Raw genomic sequence first — 13,487 nt, forward strand, 5'->3', positions numbered from 1 at the left:
TGAATAATATTAAGAAATGCTATAGATGGAAGGAAAGTAGTGTTGAAACCTACCAAAAAACAATTAGGAAACAACAAATTCAATCCATTCTAGACAACTTCCTGGACAAAACGTTCCACTGTAATAGTGAAGGTGTAAACTTGGCAGTAGAAAACCTAAACAGTATATTTGACCTCTCAGCTTCCCTATCAAATCAAAAAATCTCTAACAGAAAACCAAAGAAAAGTAATAACAGTGATAAATGGTTTGATGAAGAATGCAAAAACCTAAGAAAGAAATTGAGAAACCTATCCAACCAAAAACATAGAGACCCAGAAAACCTGAGCCTACGCCTTCACTATGGTGAATCACTAAAACAATACAGAAATACACTACGGAAAAAGAAGGAACAGCATGTCAGAAATCAGCTCAATGTAATTGAAGAATCCATAGACTCTAACCACTTCTGGGAAAACTGGAAAACACTAAACAAACAACAACACGAAGAGCTATCTATCCAAAACGGAGATGTATGGGTAAACCACTTCTCCAATCTTTTTGGCCCTATAACAGAGAACACACAGCAAAAAAATATACATGATCAAATGCAAATCTTAGAATCAACTATTAAAGACTACCAGAACCCACTGGATTCTCCAATTACATTGAATGAACTACAGGATAAAATACAAACCCTCCAACCCAAAAAGTCCTGTGGTGTTGATGGTATCCTCAATGAAATGATAAAATATACAGACCACAAATTTCAATTAGCTATACTTAAACTCTTTAACATCATCCTTAGCTCTGGCATCTTCCCCAACATCTGGAACCAAGGACTGATCACCCCAATCCACAAAAGTGGAGACAAATTTGACCCCAATAACTACCGTGGGATATGCGTCAACAGCAACCTTGGGAAAATCCTCTGCATTATCATTAACAGCAGACTAGTTCATTTCCTCAGTGAAAACAATGTACTGAGCAAATGTCAAATTGGCTTTTTACCAAATTACCGTACGACAGACCACGTATTCACCCTGCACACCCTAATTGACAAACAAACAAACCAAAACAAAGGCAAAGTCTTCTCATGCTTTGTTGATTTCAAAAAAGCTTTTGACTCAATTTGGCATGAGGGTCTGCTATACAAATTGATGGAAAGTGGGGTTGGGGGAAAAACATACGACATTATAAAATCCATGTACACAAACAACAAGTGTGCGGTTAAAATTGGCAAAAAACACACACATTTCTTTCCACAGGGCCGTGGGGTGAGACAGGGATGCAGTTTAAGCCCCACCCTCTTCAACATATATATCAACGAATTGGCGAGGGCACTAGAACAGTCTGCAGCACCCGGCCTCACCCTACTAGAATCTGAAGTCAAATGTCTTCTGTTTGCTGACGATCTGGTGCTTCTGTCACCAACCAAGGAGGGCCTACAGCAGCACCTAGATCTTCTGCACAGATTCTGTCAGACCTGGGCCCTGACAGTAAATCTCAGTAAGACAAAAATAATGGTGTTCCAAAAAAGGTCCAGTTGCCAGGACCACAAATACAAATTCCATCTAGACACCGTTGCCCTAGAGCACACAAAAAACTATACATACCTCGGCCTAAACATCAGCGCCACAGGTAACTTCCACAAAGCTGTGAACGATCTGAGAGACAAGGCAAGAAGGGCCTTCTATGCCATCAAAAGGAACATACAATTTGACATACCAATTAGGATCTGGCTAAAAATACTTGAATCAGTTATAGAACCCATTGCCCTTTATGGTTCTGAGGTCTGGGGTCCGCTCACCAACCAAGAATTCACAAAATGGGACAAACACCAAATTGAGACTCTGCATGCAGAATTCTGCAAAAACATCCTCCGTGTACAACGTAAAACACCAAATAATGCATGCAGAGCAGAATTAGGCCAATACCCGCTAATTATCAAAATCCAGAAAAGAGCCGTTAAATTCTATAACCACTTAAAAGGAAGCGATTCCCAAACCTTCCATAACAAAGCCATCACCTACAGAGAGATGAACTTGGAGAAGAGTCCCCTAAGTAAGCTTGTCCTGGGGCTCTGTTCACAAACACAAACAGACCCCACACAGCCCCAGGACAACAACAACAACAACAACAACACAATTAGACCCAACCAAATCATGAGAAAACAAAAAGAGAATTACTTGACACATTGGAAAGAACAAACAAAAAAACAGAGCAAACTAGAATGCTATTTGGCCCTAAACAGAGAGTACACAGTGGCAGAATACCTGCCCACTGTGACTGACCCAAACTTAAGGAAAGCTTTGACTATGTACAGACTCAGTGAGCATAGCCTTGCTATTGAGAAAGGCCGCCGTAGGCAGACCTGGCTCTCAAGAGAAGACAGGCTATGTGCACACTGCCCACAAAATGAGGTGGAAACTGAGCTGCACTTCCTAACCTCCTGCCAAATGTATGACCATATTAGAGACACATATTTCCCTCAGATTACAGCGATCCACAAAGAATTCGAAAACAAACCCAATTTTGATAAACTCCCATATCTATTGGGTGAAAAACCACAGTGTGCCATCACAGCTGCAAGATTTGTGACCTGTTGCCACAAGAAAAGGGCAACCAGTGAAGAACAAACACCATTGTAAATACAACCCATATTTATGTTTATTTATTTTCCCATTTGTACTTTAACTATTTGCACATTGTTACAACACTGTATATATACATAATATGACATTTGAAATGTCTTTATTCTTTTGAAACTTCTGAGTGTAATGTTCACTGTTAATATTTATTGTTTATTTCACTTTTGTTTACTATCTACTTCACTTGCTTTGGCAATGTAAACACACGTTTCCCATGCCAATAAAGCCCTTAAATTGAATTGAATTGAATTGAGAGAGAGAGAGAGAGAAAGGACACCACAGACAGACAGACAGACTAGGTAGAAAGTTCCTTACTGATCATTCCGTCTTTCTCCAGCAGCGTAGTGAGGTGTCTCATGGTGCTGTGTATCAGCACACTGTCTATGGCTGCTTGCAGTCGGGGGGAGGCTGTGGGTGAGTGGCCGTCCAGCAGAGGTAGATCCACTGGACAGTAGCAGGTGACCATGTTCGTTAGAGTTCTCTCTTCACTACCCGGGTCCAACAGCCAACACGCCACCTACACACACACACACACACACACACAGAGATACACACACACACACACACACAAAGAGATACACACACACACAGAGATATACACACACACACACAAAGACATACACACACACACAGAGATATACACAGTTATATAAAACTCCACCTACACAGCTTGTTTATAAATGTGTGTACCTCTCTCTCTGTCTCTACCTCTGTCTCTCTCTACCTCTACCTCTGTCTCTGTCTCTACCTCTGTCTCTCTCTACCTCTGTCTCTACCTCTGTCTCTCTCTCTCTACCTCTCTCTCTCTCTCTACCTCTGTCTCTCTCTCTACCTCTGTCTCTCTCTCTACCTCTGTCTCTCTCTCTACCTCTGTCTCTCTCTCTACCTCTGTCTCTGTCTCTCTCTACCTCTGTCTCTGTCTCTGTCTCTACCTCTGTCTCTCTCTCTACCTCTGTCTCTCTCTCTACCTCTGTCTCTCTCTCTACCTCTGTCTCTCTCTACCTCTGTCTCTCTCTACCTCTGTCTCTCTCTCTACCTCTGTCTCTCTCTCTACCTCTGTCTCTCTCTCTACCTCTGTCTCTCTCTCTACCTCTGTCTCTCTCTCTACCTCTGTCTCTCTCTCTACCTCTGTCTCTCTCTCTACCTCTGTCTCTCTCTCTACCTCTGTCTCTCTCTCTACCTCTGTCTCTCTCTCTACCTCTGTCTCTCTCTCTACCTCTGTCTCTCTCTCTACCTCTGTCTCTCTCTCTACCTCTGTCTCTCTCTCTACCTCTGTCTCTCTCTCTACCTCTGTCTCTCTCTCTACCTCTGTCTCTCTCTCTACCTCTGTGTCTCTCTCTACCTCTCTGTCTCTCTCTCTACCTCTGTCTCTCTCTCTACCTCTGTCTCTCTCTCTACCTCTGTCTCTCTCTCTACCTCTGTCTCTCTCTACCTCTGTCTCTGTCTCTGTCTCTCTCTACCTCTGTCTCTCTCTACCTCTGTCTCTGTCTCTCTCTACCTCTGTCTCTGTCTCTCTCTACCTCTGTCTCTGTCTCTCTCTACCTCTGTCTCTGTCTCTCTCTACCTCTGTCTCTGTCTCTCTCTACCTCTGTCTCTCTCTCTCTACCTCTGTCTCTGTCTCTCTCTCTACCTCTGTCTCTCTCTCTACCTCTGTCTCTCTCTCTACCTCTGTCTCTCTCTCTACCTCTGTCTCTCTCTCTACCTCTGTCTCTCTCTCTACCTCTGTCTCTCTCTCTACCTCTGTCTCTGTCTCTCTCTACCTCTGTCTCTCTCTACCTCTGTCTCTGTCTCTCTCTACCTCTGTCTCTCTCTCTCTACCTCTCTCTCTGTCTCTACCTCTGTCTCTGTCTCTACCTCTGTCTCTCTCTCTACCTCTGTCTCTCTCTCTACCTCTGTCTCTCTCTCTACCTCTGTCTCTCTCTCTACCTCTGTCTCTCTCTCTACCTCTGTCTCTCTCTCTACCTCTGTCTCTCTCTCTACCTCTGTCTCTCTCTCTACCTCTGTCTCTCTCTCTACCTCTGTCTCTCTCTCTACCTCTGTCTCTCTCTCTACCTCTGTCTCTCTCTCTACCTCTGTCTCTCTCTACCTCTGTCTCTCTCTACCTCTGTCTCTCTCTCTACCTCTGTCTCTCTCTCTACCTCTGTCTCTCTCTCTACCTCTGTCTCTCTCTCTACCTCTGTCTCTCTCTCTACCTCTGTCTCTCTCTCTACCTCTGTCTCTCTCTCTACCTCTGTCTCTCTCTCTACCTCTGTCTCTCTCTCTACCTCTGTCTCTCTCTCTACCTCTGTCTCTCTCTCTACCTCTGTCTCTCTCTCTACCTCTGTCTCTCTCTCTACCTCTCTGTCTCTCTCTCTACCTCTGTCTCTCTCTCTACCTCTGTCTCTCTCTCTACCTCTGTCTCTCTCTCTACCTCTGTCTCTCTCTCTACCTCTGTCTCTCTCTCTACCTCTGTCTCTCTCTCTACCTCTCTGTCTCTCTCTCTACCTCTGTCTCTCTCTCTACCTCTGTCTCTCTCTCTACCTCTGTCTCTCTCTCTACCTCTGTCTCTCTCTCTACCTCTGTCTCTCTCTACCTCTGTCTCTGTCTCTGTCTCTCTCTACCTCTGTCTCTCTCTACCTCTGTCTCTGTCTCTCTCTACCTCTGTCTCTGTCTCTCTCTACCTCTGTCTCTGTCTCTCTCTACCTCTGTCTCTGTCTCTCTCTACCTCTGTCTCTGTCTCTCTCTACCTCTGTCTCTCTCTCTCTACCTCTGTCTCTGTCTCTCTCTCTACCTCTGTCTCTCTCTCTACCTCTGTCTCTCTCTCTACCTCTGTCTCTCTCTCTACCTCTGTGTCTCTCTCTACCTCTCTGTCTCTCTCTCTACCTCTGTCTCTCTCTCTACCTCTGTCTCTCTCTCTACCTCTGTCTCTCTCTCTACCTCTGTCTCTCTCTACCTCTGTCTCTGTCTCTGTCTCTCTCTACCTCTGTCTCTCTCTACCTCTGTCTCTGTCTCTCTCTACCTCTGTCTCTGTCTCTCTCTACCTCTGTCTCTGTCTCTCTCTACCTCTGTCTCTGTCTCTCTCTACCTCTGTCTCTGTCTCTCTCTACCTCTGTCTCTCTCTCTCTACCTCTGTCTCTGTCTCTCTCTCTACCTCTGTCTCTCTCTCTACCTCTGTCTCTCTCTCTACCTCTGTCTCTCTCTCTACCTCTGTCTCTCTCTCTACCTCTGTCTCTCTCTCTACCTCTGTCTCTCTCTCTACCTCTGTCTCTCTCTCTACCTCTGTCTCTGTCTCTCTCTACCTCTGTCTCTCTCTACCTCTGTCTCTGTCTCTCTCTACCTCTGTCTCTCTCTCTCTACCTCTCTCTCTGTCTCTACCTCTGTCTCTGTCTCTACCTCTGTCTCTCTCTCTACCTCTGTCTCTCTCTCTACCTCTGTCTCTCTCTCTACCTCTGTCTCTCTCTCTACCTCTGTCTCTCTCTCTACCTCTGTCTCTCTCTCTACCTCTGTCTCTCTCTCTACCTCTGTCTCTCTCTCTACCTCTGTCTCTCTCTCTACCTCTGTCTCTCTCTCTACCTCTGTCTCTCTCTCTACCTCTGTCTCTCTCTCTACCTCTGTCTCTCTCTACCTCTGTCTCTCTCTACCTCTGTCTCTCTCTCTACCTCTGTCTCTCTCTCTACCTCTGTCTCTCTCTCTACCTCTGTCTCTCTCTCTACCTCTGTCTCTCTCTCTACCTCTGTCTCTCTCTCTACCTCTGTCTCTCTCTCTACCTCTGTCTCTCTCTCTACCTCTGTCTCTCTCTCTACCTCTGTCTCTCTCTCTACCTCTGTCTCTCTCTCTACCTCTGTCTCTCTCTCTACCTCTGTCTCTCTCTCTACCTCTGTCTCTCTCTCTACCTCTGTCTCTCTCTCTACCTCTGTCTCTCTCTCTACCTCTGTCTCTCTCTCTACCTCTGTCTCTCTCTCTACCTCTGTCTCTCTCTCTACCTCTGTCTCTCTCTCTACCTCTGTCTCTGTCTCTCTCTACCTCTGTCTCTCTCTACCTCTGTCTCTGTCTCTCTCTACCTCTGTCTCTGTCTCTCTCTACCTCTGTCTCTGTCTCTCTCTACCTCTGTCTCTGTCTCTCTCTACCTCTGTCTCTGTCTCTCTCTACCTCTGTCTCTGTCTCTCTCTACCTCTGTCTCTGTCTCTCTCTACCTCTGTCTCTGTCTCTCTCTACCTCTGTCTCTGTCTCTCTCTACCTCTGTCTCTGTCTCTCTCTACCTCTGTCTCTGTCTCTCTCTACCTCTGTCTCTCTCTCTCTACCTCTGTCTCTCTCTCTCTACCTCTGTCTCTCTCTCTCTACCTCTGTCTCTCTCTCTCTACGTCTCTCTCTACCTCTGTCTCTCTCTACCTCTGTCTCTCTCTACCTCTGTCTCTGTGAGTGTGTGTCTGTATACCTTCAGGTCTTCACAGGGCCCCTCCAGGGAGATACCACAGCTCAGCACCAGCGTCTTGTACACCTGGATGATGTCATAAGTCATGACCACACCCCCTTCCCCGTCGGCCAATGATTTACTCAGACAGGCCCTCATCTGCTCCATCCTCTCTTCAACCGGCAAATCAGCAGCCAGCGGGGGCGGGGCCAGACTGGAGCTCATCTCTGTGGGACAGTAATTCTACGTTCATGACACGTCAGTGTGTGAAAACACAACTTGTAAACTCTGAGCATTCACGTGCTTTCAACTAATTGAGAACGCCAGTCCAGCTATCCCAAACAAACAATATGGTTCAAAAACCATATCAATAGATAGCTTTTTTGATAAATAATGTTTTGTTGTATTTAACTGCTGGAATTATGACTGTCATAGGAACGGAGGAGGGCAGTTAGTGATATGGTGAAGGTACCGGTACTCTGCCCTGTAGTAGTGATATGGTGAAGGTACCGGTACTCTGCCCTGTAGTAGTGATATGGTGAAGGTACCGGTACTCTGCCCTGTAGTAGTGATATGGTGAAGGTACCGGTACTCTGCCCTGTAGTAGTGATATGGTGAAGGTACCGGTACTCTGATGCTGTAGTAGTGATATGGTGAAGGTACCGGTACTCTGCCCTGTAGTAGTGTTATGGTGAAGGTACCGGTACTCTGCCCTGTAGTAGTGATATGGTGAAGGTACCGGTACTCTGTCCTGTAGTAGTGATATGGTGAAGGTACAGGTACTCTGCCCTGTAGTAGTGATATGGTGAAGGTACCGGTACTCTGCCCTGTAGTAGTGATATGGTGAAGGTACCGGTACTCTGTTGCTGTAGTAGTGATATGGTGAAGGTACCGGTACTCTGCCCTGTAGTAGTGATATGGTGAAGGTACCGGTACTCTGCCCTGTAGTAGTGTTATGGTGAAGGTACCGGTACTCTGTTGCTGTAGTAGTGATATGGTGAAGGTACCGGTACTCTGCCCTGTAGTAGTGATATGGTGAAGGTACCGGTACTCTGCCCTGTAGTAGTGATATGGTGAAGGTACCGGTACTCTGCCCTGTAGTAGTGTTATGGTGAAGGTACCGGTACTCTGCCCTGTAGTAGTGATATGGTGAAGGTACCGGTACTCTGCCCTGTAGTAGTGATATGGTGAAGGTACCGGTACTCTGCCCTGTAGTAGTGATATGGTGAAGGTACCGGTACTCTGCCCTGTAGTAGTGATATGGTGAAGGTACCGGTACTCTGCCCTGTAGTAGTGATATGGTGAAGGTACCGGTACTCTGCCCTGTAGTAGTGATATGGTGAAGGTACCGGTACTCTGCCCTGTAGTAGTGATATGGTGAAGGTACCGGTACTCTGATGCTGTAGTAGTGATATGGTGAAGGTACCGGTACTCTGCCCTGTAGTAGTGATATGGTGAAGGTACCGGTACTCTGCCTGTAGTAGTGATATGGTGAAGGTACCGGTACTCTGCCCTGTAGTAGTGATATGGTGAAGGTACCGGTACTCTGCCCTGTAGTAGTGATATGGTGAAGGTACCGGTACTCTGCCCTGTAGTAGTGATATGGTGAAGGTACCGGTACTCTGCCCTGTAGTAGTGATATGGTGAAGGTACCGGTACTCTGCCCTGTAGTAGTGATATGGTGAAGGTACCGGTACTCTGCCCTGTAGTAGTGTTATGGTGAAGGTACCGGTACTCTGCCCTGTAGTAGTGATATGGTGAAGGTACCGGTACTCTGCCCTGTAGTAGTGATATGGTGAAGGTACCGGTACTCTGCCCTGTAGTAGTGATATGGTGAAGGTACCGGTACTCTGCCCTGTAGTAGTGATATGGTGAAGGTACCGGTACTCTGCCCTGTAGTAGTGATATGGTGAAGGTACCGGTACTCTGCCCTGTAGTAGTGATATGGTGAAGGTACCGGTACTCTGATGCTGTAGTAGTGATATGGTGAAGGTACCGGTACTCTGCCCTGTAGTAGTGATATGGTGAAGGTACCGGTACTCTGCCTGTAGTAGTGATATGGTGAAGGTACCGGTACTCTGCCCTGTAGTAGTGATATGGTGAAGGTACCGGTACTCTGCCCTGTAGTAGTGATATGGTGAAGGTACCGGTACTCTGCCCTGTAGTAGTGATATGGTGAAGGTACCGGTACTCTGCCCTGTAGTAGTGATATGGTGAAGGTACCGGTACTCTGCCCTGTAGTAGTGATATGGTGAAGGTACCGGTACTCTGCCCTGTAGTAGTGATATAGTGAAGGTACCGGTACTCTGCCCTGTAGTAGTGATATGGTGAAGGTACCGGTACTCTGCCCTGTAGTAGTGATATGGTGAAGGTACCGGTACTCTGCCCTGTAGTAGTGATATGGTGAAGGTACCGGTACTCTGCTGCTGTAGTAGTGATATGGTGAAGGTACCGGTACTCTGTTGCTGTAGTAGTGATATGGTGAAGGTACTGGTACTCTTCCCTGTGGTAGTGATATGGTGAAGGTACCGGTACTCTGTTGCTGTAGTAGTGATATGGTGAAGGTACAGGTACTCTGTCCTGTAGTAGTGATATGGTGAAGGTACCGGTACTCTGCCCTGTAGTAGTGATATGGTGAAGGTACCGGTACTCTGCCCTGTAGTAGTGATATGGTGAAGGTACCGGTACTCTGCTGCTGTAGTAGTGATATGGTGAAGGTACCGGTACTCTGCCCTGTAGTAGTGATATGGTGAAGGTACCGGTACTCTGCCCTGTAGTAGTGATATGGTGAAGGTACCGGTACTCTGCCCTGTAGTAGTGATATGGTGAAGGTACCGGTACTCTGCTGCTGTAGTAGTGATATGGTGAAGGTACCGGTACTCTGCCCTGTAGTAGTGATATGGTGAAGGTACCGGTACTCTGCCCTGTAGTAGTGATATGGTGAAGGTACCGGTACTCTGCCCTGTAGTAGTGATATGGTGAAGGTACCGGTACTCTGTCCTGTAGTAGTGATATGGTGAAGGTACCGGTACTCTGCCCTGTAGTAGTGATATGGTGAAGGTACCGGTACTCTGCCCTGTAGTAGTGATATGGTGAAGGTACCGGTACTCTGTCCTGTAGTAGTGATATGGTGAAGGTACCGGTACTCTGCCCTGTAGTAGTGATATGGTGAAGGTACCGGTACTCTGCCCTGTAGTAGTGATATGGTGAAGGTACCGGTACTCTGCCCTGTAGTAGTGATATGGTGAAGGTACAGGTACTCTGCCCTGTAGTAGTGATATGGTGAAGGTACCGGTACTCTGCCCTGTAGTAGTGATATGGTGAAGGTACCGGTACTCTGCTGCTGTAGTAGTGATATGGTGAAGGTACCGGTACTCTGCCCTGTAGTAGTGATATGGTGAAGGTACCGGTACTCTGCCCTGTAGTAGTGGTATGGTGAAGGTACCGGTACTCTGCCCTGTAGTAGTGGTATGGTGAAGGTACCGGTACTCTGCCCTGTAGTAGTGATATGGTGAAGGTACCGGTACTCTGCTGCTGTAGTAGTGATATGGTGAAGGTACCGGTACTCTGCCCTGTAGTAGTGATATGGTGAAGGTACCGGTACTCTGCTGCTGTAGTAGGGATATGAAGTAACAGTCTGTTCCTCCCCAGCAGACAGCCAGTCCTGTTAACGCCACACTTCCAAAGGAACACTGGGGAAGACCTACGCACATCATAGAAACATGAATAACTAGGACTCAATCATAGAAAACATTGATAACACTGAATAAGCGTACGTAGTCGTGTGTGTGTGTGTGTGTGTGTGTGTGTGTGTGTGTGTGTGTGTGTGTGTGTAAGAGAGAGTCAGACCTGGAATTTCATGATTTTAGGGTTAAGGCCACTTGGCCTTAAAGGGATAGTTCAGGATTTTGACAATGAAGTCCTTTATCTCCTTCCCCAATGAAGTCCTTTATCTCCTTCCCCAATGAAGTCCTTTATCTCCTTCCCCCAATGAAGCCCTTTATCTCCTTCCCCAACGAGGCCCTTTATCTCCTTCCCCAACGAGGCCCTTTATCTCCTTCCCCAACGAGGCCCTTTATCTCCTTCCCCAACGAGGCCCTTTATCTCCTTCCCCAACGAGGCCCTTTATCTCCTTCCCCAACGAGGCCCTTTATCTCCTTCCCCAACGAGGCCCTTTATCTCCTTCCCCAATGAAGCCCTTTATCTCCTTCCCCAACGAGGCCCTTTATCTCCTTCCCCAATGAAGCCCTTTATCTCCTTCCCCAACGAGGCCCTTTATCTCCTTCCCCAATGAAGCCCTTTATCTCCTTCCCCAACGAGGCCCTTTATCTCCTTCCCCAACGAGGCCCTTTATCTCCTTCCCCAACGAGGCCCTTTATCTCCTTCCCCAATGAAGCCCTTTATCTCCTTCCCCAACGAGGCCCTTTATCTCCTTCCCCAACGAGGCCCTTTATCTCCTTCCCCAACGAGGCCCTTTATCTCCTTCCCCAACGAGGCCCTTTATCTCCTTCCCCAACGAGGCCCTTTATCTCCTTCCCCAACGAGGCCCTTTATCTCCTTCCCCAACGAGGCCCTTTATCTCCTTCCCCAACGAGGCCCTTTATCTCCTTCCCCAACGAGGCCCTTTATCTCCTTCCCCAACGAGGCCCTTTATCTCCTTCCCCAACGAGGCCCTTTATCTCCTTCCCCAACGAGGCCCTTTATCTCCTTCCCCAACGAGGCCCTTTATCTCCTTCCCCAACGAGGCCCTTTATCTCCTTCCCCAACGAGGCCCTTTATCTCCTTCCCCAATGAAGCCCTTTATCTGATGAACTCCTGGATACCATTTGTATGTCTCTGTGTCCAGTATGAAGGAAGTTAAGAGGTAGTTTCTCAAGCCAATGCTAACTAGCAAGCTAGCTGTTCCCATAGACTTCCAGTCATTGTGCTAACGCTAGATGGCACATACATTCAAACTGCACACAGACACAAACAAATTTGATACAAAAGTTAATCTGACTCTGGGCCAGTAGATAAAGGGCTTCATCTGACTCTGGGTCAGTAGATAAAGGGCTTCATCTGACTCTGGGTCAGTAGATAAAGGGCTTCATCTGACTCTGGGCCAGTAGATAAAGGGCTCCATCTGACTCTGGGTCAGTAGATAAAGGGCTCCATCTGACTCTGGGCCAGTAGATAAAGGGCTTCATCTGACTCTGGGTCAGTAGATAAAGGGCTTCATCTGACTCTGGGTCAGTAGATAAAGGGCTCCATCTGACTCTGGGCCAGTAGATAAAGGGCTTCATCTGACTCTGGGTCAGTAGATAAAGGGCTTCATCTGACTCTGGGTCAGTAGATAAAGGGCTCCATCTGACTCTGGGCCAGTAGATAAAGGGCTCCATCTGACTCTGGGCCAGTAGATAAAGGGCTTCATCTGACTCTGGGCCAGTAGATAAAGGGCTCCATCTGACTCTGGGTCAGTAGATAAAGGGCTTCATCTGACTCTGGGCCAGTAGATAAAGGGCTTCATCTGACTCTGGGCCAGTAGATAAAGGGCTTCATCTGACTCTGGGTCAGTAGATAAAGGGCTTCATCTGACTCTGGGTCAGTAGATAAAGGGCTCCATCTGACTCTGGGCCAGTAGATAAAGGGCTCCATCTGACTCTGGGAAGAGTTCATCAACCAGCTGTTGAAGTCTTCATCAACCAGCTGTTGAAGAGTTCATCAACCAGCTGTTGAAGTCTTCATCAACCAGCTGTTGAAGTCTTCATCAACCAGCTGTTGAAGTCTTCATCAACCAGCTGTTGAAGTCTTCATCAACCAGCTGTTGAAGTCTTCATCAACCAGCTGTTGAAGTCTTCATCAACCAGCTGTTGAAGAGTTCATCAACCAGCTGTTGAAGAGTTCATCAACCAGCTGTTGAAGTCTTCATCAACCAGCTGTTGAAGTCTTCATCAACCAGCTGTTGAAGAGTTCATCAACCAGCTGTTGAAGTCTTCATCAACCAGCTGTTGAAGTCTTCATCAACCAGCTGTTGAAGTCTTCATCAACCAGCTGTTGAAGAGTTCATCAACCAGCTGTTGAAGAGTTCATCAACCAGCTGTTGAAGTCTTCATCAACCAGCTGTTGAAGTCTTCATCAACCAGCTGTTGAAGAGTTCATCAACCAGCTGTTGAAGTCTTCATCAACCAGCTGTTGAAGTCTTCATCAACCAGCTGTTGAAGAGTTCATCAACCAGCTGTTGAAGAGTTCATCAACCAGCTGTTGAAGTCTTCATCAACCAGCTGTTGAAGTCTTCATCAACCAGCTGTTGAAGTCTTCATCAACCAGCTGTTGAAGAGTTCATCAACCAGCTGTTGAAGTCTTCATCAACCAGCTGTTGAAGAGTTCATCAACCAGCTGTTGAAGTCTTCATCAACCAGCTGTTGAAGTCTTCATCAACCAGCTGTTGAAGTCTTCATCAACCAGCTGTTGAAGTCTTCATCAACCAGCTG

General features: G+C 47.0%; 1 protein-coding gene across 1 annotated transcript in view; it reads right to left on the reverse strand.

Moving 5' to 3' along the window:
- Nucleotides 1-13,487, reverse strand: part of LOC311123262 (DNA polymerase theta-like) — a gene marked incomplete at its 5' end in the record, with an annotated part of 100,144 nt that overhangs the window by 43,387 nt on the left and 43,270 nt on the right. Inside the window, 2 exons of the mRNA XM_084197518.1 lie at nucleotides 2,943-3,144; nucleotides 7,042-7,244. Of these exons, the coding sequence (XP_084053644.1) occupies nucleotides 2,943-3,144; nucleotides 7,042-7,244 (405 nt within the window). The remainder of the gene's footprint in view (nucleotides 1-2,942; nucleotides 3,145-7,041; nucleotides 7,245-13,487) is intronic.

This window comes from Coregonus lavaretus (genome assembly GCF_964263955.1).
Source record: "Coregonus lavaretus genome assembly, contig: HAP1_SCAFFOLD_407, whole genome shotgun sequence".
NCBI lineage: Eukaryota > Metazoa > Chordata > Actinopteri > Salmoniformes > Salmonidae > Coregonus > Coregonus lavaretus.